Genomic DNA, 25,211 nt, shown 5'->3' with positions numbered 1-25,211 from the left:
TATGTTTACTTATTTTTCAGTACTCATATTATTTTGTACAACACATTGCATGTAATTGAAGTAAGTAAATACTTTTAATATTTACTCAATATTGTTACAACCCCAATCCTGTGTTTTTGTCTGATTATGATTGTGATGCAACATTTAGTCAGTCAATAATCGTACCACAGTAAGTGACCAGATATTAACAAGAAGATTAATAATAGTTTTTAGAAAATAATACGACAGGAAATGACATAATATGTTACTGCATACATCAGTAGCAAAATTAGGAGCCTTTTTCACCTGTTTTGAAGTACTATGCCAAATAATATATTTTGATTACCATGAATTGATTTACGGGGACCTTGACTTAAACAAGTTGAAAAACTTATTCGGGTGCATACTTGCCAACCTTCCCGGATTTTACGGGAGACTCCCGAAATTCAGCGCCTCTCCCGAAAACCTCCCGGTAGAAATTTTCTCCCGACAATTTCCCGAAATTCAGCCGGAGCTGGAAGCCACGCCCCTTCCAGCTCCATGCGGACAGCCTACCTGAGTGGGAACAGCCTGTTTTCACGTCCGCTTTCCCACTATATAACCAACTTGCCTGCCCAATCATGTTACAAAATCTACAAATTTTAATAAAAAACTTTCACACACAAGTAGACAAAGCAGAAGAACAAGGATGTTACAGCCATGGCGATGCCGTCTGTAATAGAGTGAACTACTGTATGTTGTCTGTTGCCATCTCCTGGTGAATGTTGGCTATAGCGTTATGGGGTTGCTTTGATTTACGTGGTGTTGCGCACCTGACGGCAAGTGAGGGAGTCTGTTCTGAAGCCCACAGTAAAGAGACGTAACTTCATCACCTCGCCTGGTTATTGAGTACAGTTAGTAGAACAACTGTGTTATTATTACTGTGTATTCGATAGGTGCCGTCTGAAATTCAACTATTTCTTTTATTTATATATATATAATAAAATAAATATATATAGCTAAAATTCACTGAAAGACAAGTAATTTACACATACATACATATATATATAATATATATATATATATATATATATATATATATATATATATATATGTATATATATATATATATATATGTATATATATATATATATATATATATATATGTATATATATATATATATATATATATATATATATATATATATATATATATATATATATATATATATATATATATATATGAAATATATATATAAAATACTCGAGTTCGTGAATTGTAGATGTAAATATACTCCTCCCCTCTTAACCACGCCACCGCCCCAACCACGTCCCCTACCACGCCTCCGCCCCACCCCAGGCCACGACCCCCCACCTCCCAAAATCGGAGGTCTCAAGGTTGGCAAATATGTTCGGGTGTTACCATTTAGTGGTCAATTGTACAGAATATGTACTGTACTGTGAAATCTACTAACAAAAGTTTCAATCAATCAATCAAAGTGATATTTATAGTTATTGCAGGAGATACAGATTTTAGCCCAGGGGTGTCCAAACTTTTTGACTTGGGGGGCCGCATTGGGCTAAACCAATTTGGTCGAGGGCCGATAATGTATATTGCCTATACACATATACAGTACAGTCTGTGTACATATTATATTAATAATTATTATAATTGGTTATTAAGAGTATGTCAAAGTTTGACTTCTACCTTGTTTACTTCTGTGACATTCTCCTTAAAGTTTTGTAATCAATCAGAAATCTCAAGCAGCTAAAATGTGCCAAATATGGATAAGTGTGATGAGTGTATTTTATTTTTCCCTTCGTGCTTTGTAAAGCATTCAAGTGGGTATAATTTAGAATTTTTTGATGGTGCAAGGATTTTTTATTATGATGTCCACAAAGTTCAGTGAGCAGGTTATGTTATGTGTGACCATGTCTGTTGACATTTTGTGTTGTTTTTTTGCACAATGACTAGGTAAGGTTGTTTGCATTAGGTCATGTAATTAAATGATGTGCACTACAACCACCCGAGGTTTATTTTAAGTTCATTGCCCTGAACTACACACAATGTCTCTTCAATGGTGATGCAATAGTAGCATCAGATTTAAAATAAATGCAATTTCCCTGTGCGTAAATTTCCTCTTTAAACTCATGTCTCAGGGGCTGAATTAAAGAAGTCGTTGGGCCACACTTGGCCTGCGGGCTGTAATTTGTACACCCCTATTTTAATTGTGGTATCCAGTTACTGAGATGATATATTTTAATATTTGGAAGATACAAATAGCAACCTTTGCCATCAGTGAATGAGTGAGATGCAATAATGTAAAGCACTTTAAGTCTACGTCGTGCGTTAGCACGTAATGGAAAGATTAGCTTTTACTCCTCAGCCTTTGTAAATTATTCTGTAATGCACGGAGACCATATGTGGAATTATTCAAGATTAAACACCCCCATCAATTTTTCAGCAGCCTCTAATCCCATTGTGGAAACATAATCTTGTTAACCTAGGTTGTAATTCATACGACAACAACAAAATCGTTCTTTTTTTGAATAACTCTCCCCTTTTTTGCAGGTGTCAAAGCCAAAAATCTATCACTTCTTCCTCTTCTAATGTTTCCCTGACTTCTTGCACTACGGCTGTGCCCGCAGCAGCGCAATGAAGATTTTTTTTTTTGAAGCCCGTATTTATTTTAATGCAATTTTGGTGCTGGGACGGTCAACACAAAATATGAACTCTTTCATCTTTTTTTGCGGGGAACTAAAGGACCTTACAAAAACGTATCATTCCGTTGCATGTGATCGAGTCTTTTAATGTTTCGATAAATGACGTGTGTGTGTGTGTGTGTGTGTGTGTGTGTGTGTGTGTGTGTGTGTGTGTGTGTGTGTGTGTGCGTGTGTGTGTGTGTCACCAAAGTGGCTTTAAACCTGTGTATGATATCCGTGTACATATTTCATGTGTTTGTGTCTTGTAGGGTCAAACGAAATGCCATCATGCATTCTTTTAAAGGGTTAACGTCTTGTTTGTGTTGCGTATTAGGAAACGTGTTGCAGTCAGTGGCAGCTAATTTGGAAACCATGGTCACAATGTCTACCGTATTGACCCGAATGTGAGACATTTCTCTTTCAAAACCTGTTTTTGAAAAAAAAATGGACAAAATTTGAATATCCAATGACACAATTTTTCATGAACCCCTCTTCATTGATCATTATTAACCTAAAATTAGCATCATAACTCTGTCTCTGTTGTTTGTCACTGGTGATGACTGTGAGTGACAGGAAGAAAATCTCTAACTTGCTCGGGGGGGGAGGACGCTGTTTGGGTCAATACGGTAATTTAAATGATAGTAGAGGATGCCTTAAAATCTAACCAAAAGGGAAAAAAACATTTTAATTTTTTTCATTTCAGATCGTAATAAAATTAGTAAGTACATTTTATTTATAAAGCGCTTTTCACAGATAAAATCACAAAGCGCTGCACAAAACCTCATAAAAAGGATACAAAGTAGATTAAAATGATAGTTAAAAGGTGCATTAACTAGAAGCTTTACTAAAATGAGAAGTTTTCAAATGTTTCTTAGAAGTTTGGTGCAAGTTGTTCCAGATTCCGGGAGCTGGAGCCTGGAATGCCTGAAAAACAAGTTTTTGGGATCTTTAGAAGACCCTGGCCTGAAGACCGAATGCTGCGCCCTAAAGTGTAATAAAGAATCAGAATTGTGTTTTCATGAAAGTATCAATAACTATTCATGATATCCATAGTAACTATTTAAAAAAAAATAATAACTTGCCCGACCTCTGATTTTTAATGGGTGATGACTGAGCGACGGGAAGAAAAGTTCAGACCTTGCTTGGGGATATGTCATTTTACTCATTACGGCAAAAGGGGTGCTCAAAAAAATGTAATTCTTATTCATCCCGATTATAGATGGATTTATAGTTTTTAAAATCACTAAAAATAAAAAAATAAATACAATTTTTTTAAAGAATCAATTTTTAAAAATACGTTTTTAGGCAAACTTCATGCTTGCTTGCTGCGCATACAAGTCATACGTCAGCAACCAAAAGGAGGTTTTGTAACCTGTAATCTGTAAACGTTTTATAATAAATATTTGATCAATTAATACGATATGAGAATCGTCACCCCAAGAATCGGAACTGGATCGAAACGTGAGGTGCCCAAAGATTGTAATTTAAATGACAAGAGTATAGGATGCCCTAACCTGAAATCTAATTAAAAGTAAAAAACATGTTTTATTATATTTCAGTTCAAGTCTTAAAGGCCTACTGAAATTAGATTTTCTTATTCAAACAGGGATAGCAGGTCCATTTTATGTGTCATACTTGATCATTTCGCGATATTGCCATATTTTTGCTGAAAGGATTTAGTAGAGAACATCAACGATAAAGTTCGCAACTTTTGCTCGCTAATAAAAAAAGCCTTGCCTTTACCGGAAGTATGTGCGCGTGACGTCACCGGTGTGAGGGCTCCTCTCATCCTCACATTGTTTATAGTGTGAGCCACCAGCAGCAAGAGCAATTCGGACCGAGAAAGCGACAATTTCCCCATTAATTTGAGCGAGGATGAAAGATTTATGGATGAGGATATTGATATTGAAGGACTAGAAGAAAAAAAAAAAAAAAAAGCGACGGCTCCGGGCGGCAGCCAGTGTGAGCATTTCAGATGAAATTAGACACATTTACTAGGATCATTCTGGAAGATCCCTTATCTGCTTATTGTTTTACTAGTGTTTTAGTGAGATTGTAAAAACATACCTCAAAGTCGGATGACTGCGGTGAACATGCCAGTGTCACAGAGAAAAGCTCACAGCTGCCTTTTTTGACAGCTACTGCAGGACGACGCATAATCCACTGATGTCTCCGGTAAGATATATATATATATCACAATTTTCCCATCCAAAACATGCTAGTTGGCATAGAAAAACATGTTCGCTTGACCGCTCTGTGTTAAAGCTTTACAACAGACAAAGAAACATCGGCTGTGTTTCGGTGCTAAAGACAGCTGCAATCCACCGCTTTCCGCCAACAGCACTGTTCTTTATAGTCTCCATTATTAATTGAACACATTGCAACAGATTCAGCAACACAGATGTCCAAAACTCTGTGTAATTACGCGATGAAAAGAGACGACTTTTAGCCGTGTTTAGTGCTGCACTAATATTTCCTGACAGTCCGTGACATCACGCCCACGCGTCATCATTCAGCGACGTTTTCAACAAGAAATTCCCGGGAAATTTAAAATTGTAATTTAGTAAACTAAAAAGGCCGTATTGGCATGTGTTGCAATGTTAAGATGTCATCATTGATATATAAACTATCAGACTGCGTGGTCGGTAGTAGTGGGTTTCAGTAGGCCTTTAAAAAGATATTTATAATTATAGTATAATAAAATTATCAATATTGATAATATAGGTGAAGAATATTTCAAACAACCAAAACATCCTTCTGATACAATACAATGTTAGGTTTACGTAAATAATAACACATATGTATTTAGACAATGGGACATTTATTTAAGAAGTGAGTATGTAAATATATATATATATTAATATATATATGATAATGGACAAATCTATTAATTGTTACAAATGTGGTGGATTACTGGCAGCAATTTAAACCACTACTACTAATTTGTGATTTAAACGAGTTTAGAACAGCCATATCGGGAAAAAAACCTGAATAATTATTGTTGATATAAATAAGAACACATTGGGCAACTTACTGTAAAACTTAGAAGGCAGCAGAACTATGTGATTTCTCCTAGCCAATCAGCGAAAAGAAAGGTTATAATGCCATATATATGAAAGAAAGAAGTGTATATTATACAAATATTTACATTATTTGGAGATACTAAAAGAAAAAAATATGATGTAAATGTGTTTCCACCAAACTGTTTTGCACACAGCATACAGACCAGACATTCTTAGACATGTGAGTGGTGGTCACTGAGCATATCTGAGCACCTAATTGACCCAGTTTTTTTTTTCCCAGGAAGAACTGATTCACCCAAATGTTCATGTTGAGTGTCGTCCAATGAAAGTGAAAGTGGAAGTAAATGCAATTGACCTTTAAAAACAGGAAGAACTGTAGTGATTGCGTGATGAATACTAAACGTGCAACGCGAGAGGATTATTTTCATTAGGTTACAGATGCAAGGAAACTACGAGTCAGGGTAGATTTTCATTGTGTACGTTTAATAATGCTTTTTTATTTTTATTTATTGGATTTTATCCGCTATTCATACATTTGAACTCTGATGGTAACAGCAGGGTGAATGTGATTGGTCTTTACACATTGTCTCCTTGTTATACACGTGTCCGTTCTGTGTCGGGATTGTAAAATATCACATGCCGATGGAGGAGGGTTGGGAAAAAAGGAAAAAGGTTGGATGGGGGGTGGATGCAGCGAGCCAAAGACAATCAGGAAGTGAGGAAGGACTGTGGAGGAGGTGGATACGGAGCCAGTCTCCATGGTAACCTGCCAGTGGAGGGATTGGATGGTAGGGGGGTCGCGTATATCTCTGTGGTTGTAAAAAAGCTGAGCTCGTCTGTCTTGATTGGGGGGAAACACTAATAAAAACACTTTCAAAAGCAATTACTTGGTACTTTTAATGCTATTTGAGCAATTTGCCAACAATTTTCTCAAAAGACTTGGATATACATTATAGCAGGGGTCAATAACCTTTTTGAAACCAAGAGCTACTTCTTGGGTACTGATTAATGCGAAGGGCTACCAGTTTGATACACACTTAAATACATTTCCAGAAATAGCGAATTTGCTGAATTTACCCTTAACTCTATGTTATTATTAATACTTAATGATATTTATCTTTGTGGAAACACTGATCATCTTAATGATTTCTTGCAATAAATATATATTTTTGATGACATGTTTTAAATACGTTGAAATCCAATCTGCACTTTGTTAGAATATATAACAAATTGGACCAAGCTATATTTCTAACAAAGACAAATCATTATTTCTTCTAGATTTTCCAGAATTTTTAAAAAAAAGAAATTCAAAATATTTTGAAATAATATTTAAATTTGATTCTACAGATTTTCTAAATTTGCCAGAATAATTTTTTTTGAATTTTAGTCATAAGTTTGAAGAAATATTTGACAAATATTCTTCATTAAAAAAACAGAAGCTAAAATTAAGAATTTAATTAAAATGTATTACTTTTTACAATAAAAATAATAAATTTACTTGAACATTGATTTAAATTGTCAGGAAAGAAGAAGAAGGAATTTAAAAGGTAAAAAGGTGTATGTGCTTAAAAATCCTAAAATAATTCTTAAGGTTGTATTTTGTCTCTAAAATTGTCTTTCTGAAAGTTATAAGAGGCAAAGTAAAAAAAATGAATACATTTATTTAAACAAGTGAAGACCAAGTCTTTAGAATATTTTCTTGGATTTTCAAATTCTATTTGAGTTTTGTCTCTCTTAGAATTAAATATGTCGAGCAAAGAGAGAACAGCCTGCTAGTAAATAAATACAATTTTTAAAAAAAGGCAGCTCACTGGTAAGTGCTGCTATTTGAGCTATTTTTAGAACAGGCCAGCGGGCCACTCATCTGGTCCTTTATAGTGTATGTTCAGCTTGTGTAGCAGTCCTGCATATATCCACTACCCACAGAATCCATTCTTTTTCTAAATAGCGAGCAAAGTGTCCAATATATAGTCAAGCATGGTGGGGGTGCACAACAGTTGGTGGCACTGTGGAGCTGAGGTACATTCACCTCCTAAATCCATTTGGAATCAACATACCAGGTAATCTGTTTCATCCGAACAATATTACTTGTTTTATATTTATACTGTAAACAAGTATTCCATAATAATAGCGTTGGTTGTATAGGTCAGTGGTTCTTAACCTTTTTTCAGTGATGTACCCTCTGTGAACATTTGTTTAATTCAAGTACCCCCTAATCAGAGCAAAACATTTTTGGTTGAAAAAAAGAGATAAAGAAGTAAAATACAGCACTGTCATCAGTTTCTGATTTATTAAATTGTATAACAGTGCAAAAATATTGCTCATATGTAGTGGTCTTTCTTGAACTATTTGGAAAAAAAGATAAAATAACTAAAAACTCGTTGAAAAATAAACAAGTCATTCAGTCATAAATAAAAATGTTTACACATAGAAGTAATCATCAACTTAAAGTGCCCTCTTTGGGGATTGTAATAGAGATCTATCTGGATTCATGAACTTAATTCCAAACATTTCTTCACAAAAAAAGAAATCTTTACCATATTCCCATTGTTTATAATGTGAGCCATTAGCAGTAAGAGCAATTTGGACCGAGAAAGCGACAATTTCCTCATTAATTTGAGAGAGGATGAAAGATTTGTGGATGAGGATATTGATAGCGAAGGACTAGAAAAAAATAAAATAAAATGTAGCGGCAGTGTGAGCGTTTCAGATGTAATTGGACACATTTACTAGGATAATTCTGGAAGATCCCTTATCTGCTTATTGATTTAATAGTGTTTTAGTGAGATTGTAAAGACATACCTCAAAGTCGGATGGCTGCGGTGAACACGCCAGTGTCTCAGAGAGAAGCCGAGGAGCCAAGCTCACAGCTGCCTTTTTGACAGCTACTGCAGGAGGACGCATAATCCACTGATGTCTCCGGTAAGATATATATCACAACTTTCCCATCAAAAACATGCTGGTTGACGTAGAGAAACATGTTCGCTTGACCGCTCTGTGTTAAAGCTTCACAACAAACAAAGAAACACCGGCTGTGTCTTGGTGCTAAAGGCAGCTGCAATACACCGCTTTCCACCAACAGCATTGTTCTTTATAATCTCCATTATTAATTGAACAAATTGCAAAATATTCAGCAACACAGATGTCCAAATTACTGTGTAATTATTCGATGAAAAGAGACGACTTTTAGCCGTAAGTGGTGCCGAGCTAATATGTCCCCTCCAACCAATAATATCACAAACACGCGTCATCATTCCGCGACGTTTTCAACAAGAAACTCCGCGGGAAATTTAAAATTGTAATTTAGTAAACTAAAAAGGCCGTATTGGCATGTGTTGCAATGTTAATATTTCATCATTGATATATAAACTGGGCTTCACGGTGGCAGAGGGGTTAGTGCGTCTGCCTCACAATACGAAGGTCCTGCAGTCCTGGGTTCAATTCCAGGCTGAGGATCTTTCTGTGTGGAGTTTGCATGTTCTCCCCGTGAATGCGTGGGTTCCCTCCGGGTACTCCGGCTTCCTCCCACCTCCAAAGACATGCACCTGGGGATAGGTTGATTGGCAACACTAAATGGGCCCTAGTGTGTGAATGTGAGTGTGAATGTTGTCTGTCTATCTGTGTTGGCCCTGCGATGAGGTGGCGACTTGTCCAGGGTGTACCCCGCCTTCCGCCCGATTGTAGCTGAGATAGGCGCCAGCACCCCCCGCCACCCCGAAAGGGAATAAGCGGTAGAAAATGGAAATGGATGGATATATAAACTATCAGATTGCGTGGTCGGTAGTAGTGGGTTTCAGTAGGCCTTTAACAATATGTAATAAAAACAATGTAAAAGCTGGCATTAATCATGTATATACACTGATTAATCACATGATTTATTTTGCGTGCAGATGCTCCTTTACCTTAGCCGCAGATGTTTACCTGAAAGGTGGCGCAATTGACAAGGTCAATCAATCATGATTAATAAAACAATTTTTTTAATATATATTTAATTTAACTCAACGTTATACTGTAATGAGAGGTTGTTTAGTGTGGTGCATCACATAAGGTCTGTGGATGTCCTGCAGGAGACAACAGGGAATTTACTTCCCCTCATGCAATTTGAGTCTTATCTGCAGATGACTTACAGGCAAGGAGAGGCCTCATTTTCATCCCCCTCGCCTGTACGGTAGTTAAATATTTCATGATCAGTGCAGTTGTATTAGGACAGCATTTTCGATCATTTTGCAGAGGCGCAATTGACAAATGAATCACATTTGTACAATTATCTTCTTATTTTTCATCATATTTTAGAAAATAATTCATTAAAAAAACCTACCAATAGAGCAGTGTTTTTCAACCACTGTGCCGTGGCACATCAAAAACAGTCTGGTGTGCTGTGGGAGATTATATAATTTCACCTATTTGGGTTAAAATTAATTTTTGCAAACCAGTAATCGAAAATGGTGTGTCGGTGATGTCTCGAGCTCGGCAGAATAACCGTGTAATACTCTTCCATATCAGTAGGTGGCAGCCGGTAGCTAATTGCTTTGTAGATGTCGAAAACGGCAGAGGCAGTGTGCAAGTAAAAAACGTGTCAAATTCTTAAACCAAAAATAAACAAAAGGTGAGTTCCCCTAAGAAAAGGCATTGAAGCTTAGGGAAGGCTTTGCGGAACAAAACTAAAACTGAACTGGCTACAAAGTAAACAAAAACAGAATACTGGACGACAGCAAAGACTTACTGTGGAGCAAAAACAATGTACATCCGAACATGACATGACAATCAACTATTTCCCCACAAAGAAGGATAAAAACAACCAAAATATTATTGATTGCTAAAACAAAGAAGATTCGGGAAATATCGCTCAAAGGAAGACATGAAAACTGCTACAGGAAAATACCAAAAAAAGAGAAAAAGCCACCCAAATAGGAGCACAAGACAAGAACTAAAACACTACACACAGGAAAACAGCATTACAGGCAAAATAAAGTGAGGGTGTGATGTGGCAGGTGGTGACAGTACACCTACTTTGAGACAAGAGCTACAGTGATGCATGCTTGGTTATGGTTTTAAGTCATATCCAATAATTGCGACAACGACTCTTTACTGTCAACTGAGTTTTGTTTTTTAATCATTTCCGCTGGTGGTGTGCCTTTGCATTTTTTCAATGAAAGAAATGTGCCTTGGCTCCAAAAAAAAATTAAAAAACACTGCACTAGAGGATGATTGGAGAAGCAGGATGGAGGCTCTTTGCTGCCCTCTGCTGTCAGAACAGAGTAATTGCTTCCAGAGTCCACTTTTGCCTTGTGCAACCTTACGATTAACTACGCTTTTACTCTTATAATCCAAAAAGGATCCGCTCATAAAAGTGTTATAGGTCAGTAGTAAAAGAGTGAAATATTTGAGGTTGAGTAATTGCAGCCTTGAATATGTCAATTTATGACAACATTGGTTATGATGCAGAGGACAAAAAAGTTTAATTTTACAGAGTTAAAGGAGCAATATGCAATAATTTAATGTCAAGTCATCATTAAATGGCCCTGATATGTCAAAGGGCATTAAAAAAATCATGTTATTTACAAAAGCAGCACGGTGCTGCCAGGGGTTAGTGCATGTGCCTCACAATACAAAGGTCGTGAGTTCAATCCCGAGCTCAGGATCTTTCTGTGTGGAGTTTGCTTGTCCTCCCAGTGACTGTGTGGGTTCCCTCCGGGTACTCCGGCTTCTTCCTACTTGCAATGACATGCACCTGGGGATAGGTTGTTTGGCAACACTAAAATGACCCTATTGCAGCTGAGATAGGCTCCAGCGACCCCCCGTGACCCCAAACGGGACAAGCGATACAAAATGGATGGAAGGATGGATGGATGTGTGAATGTGAGTGTGATTGTTGTCTGTCTATCTGTGTTGGCCCTGCGATGAGGGACGACTTGTCCAGGGTGTAAACCGCGTTCTGCCCCAATGCAGCTGAGATAGGCTCCAGCACCCCCCACTACCCCAAAAGGGACAAGTGGTAGAAAATGGATGGATGGGTTATTTTCGAATACTTCTATAACTGATAACAGTAGTTCAGCCCGAATGTGCTCCATTTAAAATTAGATTTACTGCCCCGAAATCTTGTTATTGTTTTCATTTCCATGTCCCGCCCTCCACCGTTTGACCAATTAGAAAGTCTGTGAATGTGTCACATCCAGGTTGCCAGTTACGCACCGACATCTTTGTCTAGCCACTGCCACTGGTAAAGTTACTAAACATGTCAGACCTTAATAAATCTAAAAGGCCTTTTTACGATTCTCAACTTATTCATGACAAAGCCAGGAACAAAACGAGGATTTGTATCAAGGATGCCTTTGAAAGATGAAGCCGATTGAAGGCGGAGAAGGTTTTTTCACTTGACGCCAAACTTGCTCATTTCCTTCGTGTTAGGTAAGTCAGGCCTTTTCTTATTACTTGTAATGAATGGAAATGGACATTTTGTATGTAAACTTTATTGTCCAATACAGTCTATGATCTTGTCTAATAAAGCTAGTATGTTCGTGCAACGAATGCTTAGTGTGGTGGTGCTCAGCTCCTAGTGTAGTTCTTAGCATACTAGCCAGGTCAATGACACATCAACAAAGGCTAACGGGCAAAATATAGGCCTGTTAGCCTGTATGTCTCTCGTTTGAGTCACACATTAAGAGTGTTACTAAAACGCCCTTCTTTCATCTCCGTAATATCGCTAAAATTTGTTCCATTTTGTCCACTAGCGACGCTGAGATCATTATTCATGTGTTCGTTACGTTTCGTCTCGATTACTGTAACGTTTTATTTTCAAGTCTCCCTATGTCTAGCATTAAAAAATTACAGTTGGTACAAAATGCAGCTGCTAGACTTTTGACAAGAAGAAGAAAGTTTGATCATATTACGCCTATACTGGCTCACCTGCACTGGCTTCCTGTGCACTTAAGATGTGACTTAAAAGGTTTTACTACTTACGTGTAAAATACTACACGGTCTAGCTCTAGCCTATCGTGTCGATTGTATTGTACCATATGTCCCGGCAAGAAATCTGCGTTCAAAGAACTCCGGCTTATTAGTGATTCCCAGAACCCAACAAAAGTCTGCGGGCTATAGAGCGTTTTCTATTCGGGCTACAGTACTCTGGAATACCCTCCCGGTAACAGTTAGAGATGCTACCTCAGTAGAAGCATTTAAGTCGCATCTTAGAACGCATTCGTATACTCTAGCCTTTAAATAGACCCCCTTTTTAGACCAGTTGATCTGACGTTTCTTTTCTTTTCTCCTCTGTCCCCCTCTCCTTTGTGGAGGGGGGGGGGGCATAGGTCTGGATGGCCACGGATGAAGTGCTGGCTGTCCAGAGTCGGGACCCGGGGGTGGACCGCTCGCCTGGGGACACATCTGCGCTGCCGACCCATCTCCGCTTGGGATGGTCTCCTGCTGGCCCCACCATGGACTGCACTCTAACTATTATGTTAGATTCACTATGGACTGGTCTTTCACAATATTAAGTTAGACCCACTCGACGTCCATTGCATCCGGTCTCCCCTAAAGGGGGGGTGGGGGGGGGTCCTCTCCAAGGTTTCTCACAGTCATTCACATTGACATCCTACTGGGTTGTGAGTTTTTCCTTGCCCTTATGTGGGCTCTGAACCCAGGGAGTCGCTGTGGCTTGTGCAGTCCTTTGAGACACTTGTGATTTAGGGCTATACAAATAAACATTGATTGACTGATATGTCGATGTGTAATCCAACTGACAGGGTGAAATATATTTTTAACAAATAAAGCCTATGTGGACATGGGTAGTGTCAGTGCCTATTTTGTTCAATACACTGAAGAAATGGGTTCCAACATTAGCATGCCTGTCATCATGGCACTATGAAACGTATGGAGACAGCCAAATCAAATGATAAAATAATTCCTCATTTGTGTTTGCATGTTGTGGATTACGTGTACCAAGTAATATGGCAATCTGACATGTTTGAAACATTAGCCTATAGACATATCTTGGTAAAATGTTTCCTCTTTAGTTTGGGGCGTACATTAGACTGCTAAGCATGCTCTACTTATACTCACCAGTATAACCATTGCTTGTGTTGGTTGTAGTTTGTTTTAGTCTTTGTTTTCTGATAGTACTGACAATAACCATATGATTGCCATTCGTTGTGATATTGTACTTCTTCCTGAAAATAGCCTAATTTCTGTGTAAAATGTGTTGGTTTCGAGATTTGTTACTGACAAAACGCTATTCTGCTATTATGGTCCCAGCACCTCAACAACTAGTAAGATGCAATGGAAGTTTAAAGTTCCTTGGAGTAGCCCAGTGGATTGAGCTGGATTTGGCTGCGTATCTGGCAACCTCAGTCAGGGAGAGAGGGAGGGTACTACAGAACTTTATCTGGCAACCTCAGTTAGGGAGAGAGGGAGGGTGCTACAGAATTTTGATTGTGACTGCAGTACCATTTCTGGCCAGATTATTACATAAGGCTCCTTTAATGAACTAAAATGAGAGAAAAAGCCGGCAGTATTTGGTCGAGTTCGACTTAACAGAAGTATTTTATATATATCTACCATGTTATATATACCTGCCCAAGATCATTACCATTGCAATGCAGTGGTTTCATGGCAGTCGTCAAAGCTCTGAGAATTATGCAACTTGGTTTTTAGTGCCACAAAGTGGTTAAGGAGCGCAACTACACCAAAACAAAATCCCTAGGGAGGTGTTTCGGGCAGACCCAGGATATGTTGGGAAGACTATGTCTCCAGGCTGGCCTGGGAACGCCTCTGGATCCCCCCGGGCGGACCTGGACAAAGTGGCTGGGGAGAGGGAAGTCTGGGCTTCCCTGCTTAGGCTGCTGCCCCCGCGACCCGACCTCGGATAAGCAGAAGAAGATGGATGGATGGATGGAAGAACGAGATTAATTTGATTTTTTTTTTCCATTAATTTTTTTATTAACATCCAGCATCAACCATTCCTATCCATTACATCATATTTACATACATCATATAGCTGTTGTCTGCCTAAATGTGTTGTTTGTATCCCAACAATGCCACCCCCCGAAAGAAAGAAACATCAAGAAAACAAAATAATATTTTCAGATAAATCAATTAAAGAAATAAATAAATAATAATTAAAGACAATAATAATAATCAGAAATAAAATAAAAGAATATGAACAGATAATGGGCAGCACGGTGGAACAGGGATTAGTGCATGTGCCTCAAAATACGAAGGTCCTGAATAGTCCTGAGTTCAAACCTGGTCTCGGGATCTTTCTGTGTGGAGTTTGCATGTCCTCCCCGTGACTGCGTGGGTTCCCTCCGGGTACTCCGGCTTCCTCCCACCTCCAAAGACATGCACCTGGGGATAGGTTGATTGGAAACACTAAATTGGCCCTAGCGTGTGAATGTGAGTGTGAATGGTGTCTGTCTATCTGGGTTGGCCCTGGGATGAGGTGGTGACTCATCCAGGGTGTACCGCGCCTTCCGCCCGAATACAGCTGAGATAGGCTCCAGTAATAAAAGGATGGATGGATGAACAGATAGTAAATAAAATAAAAATATAAAAATATATTTTTTTAGACAGTACAATCACTAATTCAAGAAATTAAAATCATGCTTATGAAGCGTGACATAATTGACCTAGTTTTTCCCAGTACGAAGTAAACTTCTTCCAATTTAAGATTTTTTGATTTTAAAGCAAAAAACATGGTTACATGCCAAGATTAAAATATGTCTAAAAAGCAGTTTTAATGGGAGTTAATGGGACTGCATTTCTTAATAAAGAAGTGTGCCTACTTTATTTTTATGTCAAAAACACAATATAATTTCATATAAGAAATGTAAAAACCTTCTGGTGTAATTTGTTTACCTTTGACGTTTAAACTGAACAATTATATCTGTACGGGAGCCTGTAAAGGACTGTATTTTCATCTTAGGGGGGGGTGACTCCAATTATTTAATATTTATTTAAGAATCTAATCTAAGAGAGAGTGAGGGGAGACGGCTTATACAGTTTAACAATTTACTATATACCCAAATAAACATACAATAACCAGACATTAATTACACTCTTCCCCACTCACACGCTACCTCCCCAATAGAACAACCCACATTAATCCAATCACACAACACACACACACACACACACACACACACACACAGTCCAACCTGGGCCCCATGGCTGGGCCAGAAGATTGTCCGTTGCGGTCCTGATGAATCGGTGGTGCACTTCAGGGTGGGGTAGAGAGTAGAAACTGCTATGCAAAGGGAGCATTGCAGAGGGGGGACACCTCCCGTAGTGGAGTAGAGATGAGGGGGGGAGGCACTGCCGTGCTTCTTCAAGCACGACTCAGGAGGTCCAGTCTGGAGCGAGAGGAGAACCAGCCTCGTCCTGGGTCACCTCTCTGTCGACAAGTCCCTGAGCGCGTGCAATGGACACGCCAACCTCGCGCAGTCCGTGTCCCTCGCAGCGACAGTAGCACGCAACTAAACTGGCTCTATGTCCAACACTCGCTCTCCAAACAATACAGTCCACGGGGAGAGGGTCTATATCAGGGGTGCCCATTACGTCGATCGCGAGCTACCAGTCGACCGCGGGGGTTGTGTCAGTCGATCTCCAGCCAGGCTTTTAAAAAAAATAGACCTAAAAATTAGTGATCATCAATCTTCACCAAGACGTCACTTAAATGACATTCACGGTACCGGAGGGTCTTGTGAGATGACGCTGGCTGCTGCAAGATCATTATTATGAAAATATGACCGGGAGGAAGGCGAGAAACACTTTTTATTTCAACAGACCCTCGCGCCGTACCTTCCGTCAAAACTCTAAAGGCCGACTGCACATTTCCTATCTTCACAATAAAAGCCCTGCTTCATGCTGCCTGCGCTAACTAAATACAGAGTCTCGGAAAACTGGCGTGCACAAGCGATCCCTCAGAAAGCTGGCGTGCACATCACTTGCATTCGTAAACATTGATTGATTGATTGATAAATATTTCTACACATAGAAGTAATCATCAACTTAAAGTGCCCTCTTTGAGGATTGTAATAGAGATCCATCTGGGTTTATAATATTGATGTTAAACATTTCTCTTTTGTGAAGAAATGTTTAACATCAATATTTATGGAACATGCCCACAAAAAAACTATCTGTCAACACTGAATATTGCATTGTTGCATTTCTTTTCACAGTTTATGAACTTACATTCATATTTTGTTGAAGTATTATTCAACAAATATTTTTAGAAAGGATTTTTGAATTGTTGCTATTTTCAGAATATTTAAAAAAAAATCTCACGTACCCCTTGGCATACCTTCAAGTACTCCTAGGTGTACGAGTACCCCCATTTGAGAACTACTGACTTAAGAAACACATGTAATGCCTGTTTTGGGTGTACAAGTGTTAAGATATCAAATTTCGTAACTCTTAAATGGTAATTATGAAAATCCCTGCTAAGAGTTTTCAGTGGCAAGAAGATGAGTGTGGTAATCCAAAAGAGGAACTTTATGAAAACCAACAGGAAATTCACACCTGAATTCTTCAACTGGATTTAAGAAGGTTACATTTGTCTTGTTCAGCCATTTCAAGAAGCTCCTCAGGTTTGCATCACAGCGGAATCGATTCATCTTTAAATCGAGGCTGCCGAGAGAACAGAAATCGGTCGGATCGGGAGACGCTATGAAGTTATCTGCCAGATGAAGTGACTTCAGGCTTCTGGGAAATATATGAGGCTGGAGATGCGTTAAGGCATTGGATGACAGGTCCAGCTCCATAAGTTCGTTGAGATGCTTGAAGATGCCCTGAGGAAGAACACGTAAGGCGTTGGAGCTCAGGTTAAGTTTGACCAGCTGATGGTTGAAGATGTTGAGGCAGGTGCCTTGAGACCACATGGACTGAAGATTTATGCCGTGGAGATCTAACACCTCAACACTGCCCACCCCTCGGGGTGTGGAGCACCACTTGACAGGGTTGTCTCCATGGTGGAGCTGCCGGAGGTGTTTCAGCTTAACTCCCAGCAGGTTTTCCACTCTGTTGCCTTCGATGTTTAAATATGTGATATTCGAGGCAAATGAAGAGAAACCGTCCATCGATGTTAATTTATTGTCCTTCAAATAGAGATGGTTTAAACTCGGCAGAGGGCTGGGGAATCCAAGCTGCCTTAGAGAGTTTCCAGTCAGTTTTAAATCTTTTAGACTCAAAAGTCCTCTGAACGCCTGAAAGCCCAACACGCCGATGTGATTATTCGATAAATCTAACACTTGTAAGTTTCTTAGAGGAGCAAAACTGTGGGAGTAGATTTCCCCGAGTAAATTCCAAGACAGGTTGAGCGCCTTTAAACCTTCCTGGCCCTCAAAGGCACCTTTGTGTATCTGATTGACTTTGTTTCCTGAGAGGTCGATGATTTTAGCATCTGGTAAGAGACTGAATACTCCTTTTTGGAGCGCAAATATCCTGTTTTTAGACAGATCCAGAAAACTGAGAGAACTGTTCTGTAGGCCTTCAAATGTGCTTCTGTCTACATCCTGGAGGTTGCTAAACGAGAAACCTTTACCGATGTGTCCTGATAGCTTGAGATGGGAGATCTTTGTGCCTTCAACGGCCTCGAAAAACTGCTTTAATTTGGCTATACTCAAGCCGTTATGAGACAAGTCAAGAGTTTTGAAGGATATTCCTCTGAAAGGATTCCCACAATCATGCCAGTCACTGCTGTTCATAACACGAAGGCTGTTTGACTCCAAATTCACATATTCAAAGTGCTTCCCTTGAAAAGCGGCCAGGTCGGGCTCGCATATTTTGTTTATACGATTTAGTTTTAGATTCAGATGTTTCAGATTGGTCATATTGGCAAAAAACGTTGACGGTTGAAGTCTCTTTATGTGGTTAGCAAAGAGGTTAAGTGTCTCCAAAGACGCCAGCGGCTTCAGATAGTCGCCCTGCAGGATGGAATCGTCAAGACCGCAGTAATCCAGGTGGAGACTCTGCAAACCGGACAATCCTGAAAAAGCGTGAGGCTCCAGTTGAAGTCTGACATTGAAGCCAAGAACCAACTTCTTCAGGCGTCTTTGCCCAATGAATGTTTGGTCTCTGATTACAAGGGGTGAATACTGGCGACCCAGGTCCAGCTCCTGTAGCAGCTCCAAGCCAGACAAAGTGTTGGCGTTGAGCTCCCTGATGTGGTTCATTTCCAGGTACAGGTGGGTGATGTTGGGAGGCAGAACAGGAACCCAGTGCAGATTCTTGAAAGCACAGTTGGCTACAGGGCCCACTATTAGGCAGGACGAGTGGCAGCCTGGCACCTGTAAGTTGGTAATTGATTTGTTTAAAATGCCAACACAGGTTTAAAATCAACTAAAAAGACTGGCAATAAATATTTTGCATTTAAAGGAGACTATGGTCAAACTGAATACAGTCGGTAAGCGATCTTCACTTACATTAGATTGCATGATTAAATTGTCCTTCTAGACCTCTAGAGGTCACCATTGTCACTTGATCCTCCTCAAACAGATACCATATATCAGGGGTCACCAACCTTTTTAAAACCAAGGGCTACTTCTTGGGTACTGATTAATGCGAAGGGCTACCAGTTTGATACACACTTAAATAAATTGCCAGAAATAGCCAATTTTCTCAATTTACCTTTAATAAATAAATATATATTAAAAAAATTGGTATTTCTGTCTGAGATAGGCGCCAGCGCCCCCCGCGACCCCAAAAGGGAATAAGCGGTAGAAAATGGATGGATGGATGGGTATTTCTGTCTGTCATTCCGTCGTGCATTTTTTTCCTTTTACAGAAGGTTTTTTTTGTAGAGAATAAATTATGAAAAAAACACTTAATTGAACGGTTTAAAAGAGGAGAAAACACGAAAAAAATGAACATTACATTTTGAAACATAGTTTATCTTCAATTTCGACTCTTTAAAATTCAAAATTCAACCGAAAAAAATAAAGAGAAAAACTAGCTAATCCGAATATTTTTGAAAAAAATAAAATAATTTATGGAACATCATCAGTAATTTTTCCTGATTAAGACTAGTTTTAGAATTTTGATGACATGTTTTAAATAGGTTAAAATCCAATCTGCACTTTGTTATAATATATAACAAATTGTACCAAGCTATATTTCTAACAAGGACAAATAATTATTTCTTCTAGATTTTCCAGAACAAAAATTTTAAAAGAAATTCAAAAGACTTTGAAATAAGATTTAAATTTGATTCTACAGATTTTCTAGATTTGCCAGAATAATTTTTTCGAATTTTAATCATAATAAGTTTGAAGAAGCCAAAAGGAAGAATTAAATTAAAATGTACTTATTATTGTTTACAATTAAAAAAAAAAACTTAAACATTGATTTAAATTGTCAGGAAAGAAGAGGAAGGAATTTAAAAGGTAAAAAGGTATATGTGTTTGAAAATCCTAAAATCATTTTTAAAGTTGTATTTTTTGCTAAAATTGTCTTTCTGAAAGTTATAAGAAGCAAAGTAAAAAAAAAAAAAATTATTTGAACAAATGAAGACCAAGTCTTTAAAATATTTTCTTGGATTTTCACATTTTATTTGAGTTTTGTCCCTCTTAGAATTAAAAATGTCGAGCAAAGCGAGACCAGCTTGCTCGTAAATAAATACAATTTAAAAAATAGAGGCCGCTCACTGGTAAGTGCTGCTATTTGAGCTATTTTCAGAACAGGCCAGCGGGCTACTCATCTGGTCCTTACGGGCGACCTGGTGCCCGCGGGCGCCACGTTGGTGACCCCTGCCATATATTTACCCAGGGGCGTCGCCAGACATATTTCACTGGGGCACGTGCCCCACTGTTGATCTGCAGTGCCCCAGTAAAAATTTCACCAATAAAAAAAAAAACGCTTCAGAGTTTTAAGTCTACATAACATAGACAACAGCGCACATACTACTTAGTATGGTAATTGATTGCTACTGTATTCACTCCACGAAACAATGAGCACATGGCTACTTAATATGGTAATTTATTTATGTGGTGGATCAAGACTTCAGTTGAGAGAGAGAGAGAGAGTGAGAGAGAGAGAGCAGGGGGGGGGGTGAATCACTGCGTGAGGTAGGTAACGTTAGCCAACAACAATTTGTTAATTACATTATTTTGATTTTGATTTGACTCAAACTGTAACTCCTAGATGGATATCAGAAAGTTATTCGCCCGCAGCAGAGTAGAAGCACCGAGGAATGAGAGATGTAAGTGAAGTCCTAGCTAGCTAGGCAACATCATTGTCTTAAGTTCATGCTAAGTTAGCTAACGTTATTCCTTGTATCAAGACAAACATATTCATTTGCTGTACGAGCTGTCGGGGGAATTTCTAATGAACATGAAACATAATGTTGGTTATTGTCTGCTGTTTCTGCATCAATGATGATTTGGAGTAAGCATGTGTGAGTTGAGTGCTTTTCAAATGGTTTATCTTCAGGAAGAAAAACATTTTTCCATATCATCAAGTCGTGAGCCAAATTTTTAAATCATTCAAGTTTATTTCACAGAAAAATAGCACAGTAGACTTGTCTTGTTAATTGGTGTGACTTTGACTAAAATAATCTTGTTTTGTCACCAGAAAAATGGCTACAGCTAAAGCATCTGGTTTTGTTTCCAGAAAAAATAGTAACATTTCTGTATTTGTTTTTAGAAAGATGGCTGAAAATATCGGGTTTTGTTGCCCCATTTAGGTTTTTAAAAAATACATATCCATGTCTGTCCTGAGTACTCCTCCAACTTGTTAGTCGGTTTGCCTTTTGCTAAAATACTCACTAATAGTCACTGAAAAAATGGCTAAAAATATCTGGTTTTGTTGCCACAATTTGATTTTTTTCTCCCTTAACTTTTTTTTTTTCCATGCACACATCTGACTGCGACTCACTGAAAATGACACACAATCCACTTTTATGTCACGACCCACCACTTGGGAACCACTGGTCAACTGTATAACAGTTACTGTAATATTTCCATGTCTGTCCAGAGCAGGGGTAGGGAACCTATGGCTCTAGAGCCAGATGTGGCTTTTTTTGATGACTGCATCTGGCTCTCAAATACATCTGAGCTGACATTACTTAACACGATTAGTAATGAATAATTCCGCCAGTAATCGGTGTTAAAAATAACGTTTATCATATAAAACATTCGTATGCATTTTAATCCATCCATCCGTTTTCAACCGCACCTGTTCAATAAGTCACATCAATGGTAAGAAGTCCATCCATCTATTCTCTACCGCTTGTCCCTTTTGTGGTCGCGGGGGCTGCTGGAGCCTATCTCAGCTGCATTTGGGCAGAAGGCGGTGTACACCCTGGACAAGTCGCCACCTCATCACAAGGCCAACACAGATAGACACACAACATTCACACTCACATTCACACACTAGGGCTCATTCATTGTTGCCAAAGAAGTATTTTATTTGATATTGGTTAGCTTCAGAATAAAAATGATATAAAATATAAGACTTATACTCTAAAAATGTAGGACTTACTTAAAAAATGCATACATTTAGTTGTATTCAGTGTTAAAACATGGTAATACACTTTAAAAAATGTGGCTTTCATGGCTCTCTCAGCCAAAAAAGTTCCCGACCCTTGGTCCAGAGTGATTGACCACTTTGCAAAAATGAAAAGGAGACGTTACAGTTTACTTCTCAGAAAATGATTCCCTTAACAGACACACAACAGTTGTTCATTTATTCTACTACTGTGGCTTTATTGTTTTGTGTATATTTTATAGTTTTGTGTATCTTAAATAGGATTAGCCACATTGCCATAAATGGAAATTAAATAATATAAAAGAACCCAGAGATGTAGGGGTGCTTTATTTTTTGTTTTACTTTTGTATTTTTTTCCAAGATGGCGCTGCTGTAGTGGCTGCTGTAGGCAGGAGCTTTGTGCTCTTGTGTCATCCTTTTGTGTTTCCCTCTTGTTTTCATGTGTTATATTTTTTTGCATTTTGGTCCGGGACCCTTTGGGACTGTGTGACAAGGGGTGGCACTTTTGTGACCTCTGTGGTGCTTTTTTTTGTGGACTTTTGGATCTGCCTCCCGGGAGCCTTTTGGCCATGGAGACCAGCTGCTGGGTCTCTGCTACACCGGAGTCTGTTTGGAGGGACTGGAGGAGATTCAGATAAAAAGACAGGACTGCAGAGCTGGCACTGAGCGCTGGGACGGAGAGGCTTCGCGGTGTCTCGACTGGGTGAGCAGGTGTCGGACACCTCAGTCACCTTGGACGTATCCTCGCTCATCCATGCGGACTGGACACTGGCCGAGAGTGGAGTCGGCTGTCTTGGTTGCTTTGTTGGGTCTGCTCCTGTCTCTGGCCATGCTCCCTCCACCCCAGCGGACGATGGCGTGGAACACCACAGAGGCCACCACAGTGGATATGTTTCTTTTACTTTTTATTCATAGCTGTATGTAGAAGTGTCTGGTTGTATCTGCTGCTTTAATGTCTTTAATGTCCTCTGTGTTCTTTGATGTTTGATGTTTCCCTCTTACACACATGTAAGAGGGATGTGTACTATGGCTATGAGTTGTTGTTGTTGTTTTTTTTCCCCCCCTGGCCTCAGTCTGCACCCCCACTCCAGGGCCCAGGCTAAGACCGATTTTTATTTTTTTTTTTTTATTTTAATCTTCTATTCTTTTCTCTCTCTCCCCCTGAAAGTCGGATGGCTGCGGTGAACGCCAGTGTCTCTGAGAGAAGCCGAGGAGCCAAGATCACAGCTGCCTTTTTGAGCTGCAGGAGGAGGTCCAGTAATTCAATGAAGTCTCTGGTAAGAGCCAACTTAATATCACAATTTTCCCGTCCAAAAACTTGCTGGTTGACGTAGAGAAACATGTTCGCTTGACTGCTCTGTGTTAAAGCTTCACAAAAAACAAAGAAACACCGGCTGTGTTTTGGTTGCTAAAGGCAGCTGCAATCCACCGCTTTCCACCAACAGCATTATTCTTTATAGTCTCCATTATCAATTGAACAAATTGCAAAAGATTCAGCAATACAGATGTCCAAATTACTCTGTAATTATGCGATGGGTGGTGTTGGGCTAATATGTCCGCTACAACCCGAGACGTCACAAACACGCGTAATCATACATGTCATCATTCCGCGACGTTTTCAACAAGAAACTCCACGGGAAATTTAAAATTGTAATTTAGTAAACTAAACCGGCCGTATTGACATGTGTTGAGAAACTTAATTTTTTTTTTTTTCAAATAACAATTAACTTAGAATTTAATGTTAAGTTAAGATAAAGTACCAATGAATGGCAGCAACACATTGCAAAAAAGTTGGCACAGGGGCATTTTTACCACTGTGTTACATGGCCTTTCCTTTTAATAACACTCAGTAAACGTTTGGGAACTGAGGAGACCAATTTTTGAACCCACTGGGTCACGGACCCCCTAATCAAAATAGTGTTTTAAAAATAATGTAGTCCTAAAGGTACCATAACTAATTGTTAATTGATAGCTGGTGACTAGTGTGTTAATTATTGCTCATTTAAATGCTAACATGAATAAAATAACGACTATTTAACCATGTTTTTATTTTTAAATACATTTTTTATTTATTTATGAAAGTTTGTTTAAAAATGAAAAATTGAGTAGAGCATCAATATGTATTATCAAAACTTGTCTAATCAAACAAAAATTTAACCTAAGACCTCTGTTGACAACCACTCTCTTGAATACCTGTTTTTGGAATTACTTTTTAAAGACACAATGACACCCCAAAAATTAAATGTAATAAAAACTTTTAACCAATATACTAATATTGACCTTTTAAGGCGTTCCTACCTGTCGGAGGATGAAGACGACGATTAAAAGAAAGGAGGACAACTTTATCATCATCTTGCTTTTTAGCGGAAAAGTGAACCTCACTGAGCTTGTGGTGTTTTTATTTGGCCTCTGGTGGACATTGACCCGCAAACGTATTGTAAACATGACGCACAACAGGATTTCCCGTTTTTCCTCTTTTGTACAGATTTGCAACAAGAGGGGAAGAACATTGTTTGTGGGCCTGTGGTTATTCGGTTTTGTAAAATATTAGGTCTTTTTCTATTGAAATAAAGCTTGTAAACATGTTGGTTCAATCACAAACCCCACAATGCAGCACACAAAGAAGAAAAATATGTCTTTCATTTGTGTCTTCCTAAATCATTGCAATGTGATGGATGTTCTGGTTTGTTTGTATACTATTTGATCACACGGGCCCGCTGAATTTCACAACCACAGGACAATGGAAGTTAGTCCAAAGGATCAAAGGAAAACCCAGTCCATAGTTTATTCTGTTCTCAGAATTGTATCCATATACCTATCTACTGTATCTCACATAATAGGGGACATGTGTCAGCCTAGTCTCCTGAAGTGTGTTATTTTGTTTTAACGTAGCAACAATTAAAATGTATTATATCTCAGATTAGTAATAATGACAACATCCATCAGTTTATTACGAATAAAAAAGTATGGTTGTGTTGCTAGCAAAGTTAGCCAACAGGCTAAAAACATGCTAATCCAAACAAATTCAAAGACCCACTTAAGAACTTTCAA

The 25,211-nt window shown here is 38.7% G+C and overlaps 2 protein-coding genes across 2 annotated transcripts in view; one reads left to right on the top strand and one right to left on the bottom strand.

Moving 5' to 3' along the window:
- Nucleotides 1-6,567, top strand: part of LOC133542370 (kinesin-like protein KIF3C) — a 60,176-nt gene extending 53,609 nt beyond the window's left edge. The window contains exon 8 of the mRNA XM_061886426.1: nt 2,531-6,567. Within this exon, the coding sequence (XP_061742410.1) occupies nt 2,531-2,618 (88 nt within the window). The 3' untranslated portion in view covers nt 2,619-6,567. The remainder of the gene's footprint in view (nt 1-2,530) is intronic.
- A 9,039-nt stretch (nt 6,568-15,606) lies between these two features.
- LOC133542371 (toll-like receptor 5) lies at nt 15,607-24,597 on the bottom strand. Its single transcript, XM_061886427.1, has 2 exons — nt 24,459-24,597; nt 15,607-18,964 (listed from the first exon to the last, which is right to left on the bottom strand). The coding sequence occupies exons 1-2, from the start codon at nt 24,510-24,512 to the stop codon at nt 17,120-17,122; spliced, it is 1,899 nt and encodes a 632-aa protein (XP_061742411.1). The 5' UTR covers nt 24,513-24,597; the 3' UTR covers nt 15,607-17,119.
- Between the last annotated feature and the right edge of the window lie 614 nt (nt 24,598-25,211).

Source organism: Nerophis ophidion, linkage group LG24 (assembly GCF_033978795.1).
Source record: "Nerophis ophidion isolate RoL-2023_Sa linkage group LG24, RoL_Noph_v1.0, whole genome shotgun sequence".
Classification (NCBI taxonomy): Eukaryota; Metazoa; Chordata; class Actinopteri; order Syngnathiformes; family Syngnathidae; genus Nerophis; species Nerophis ophidion.
The sequence above is the reverse complement of the archived record's forward strand: the minus strand, read 5'-3'. Positions and strand labels throughout refer to the sequence as shown.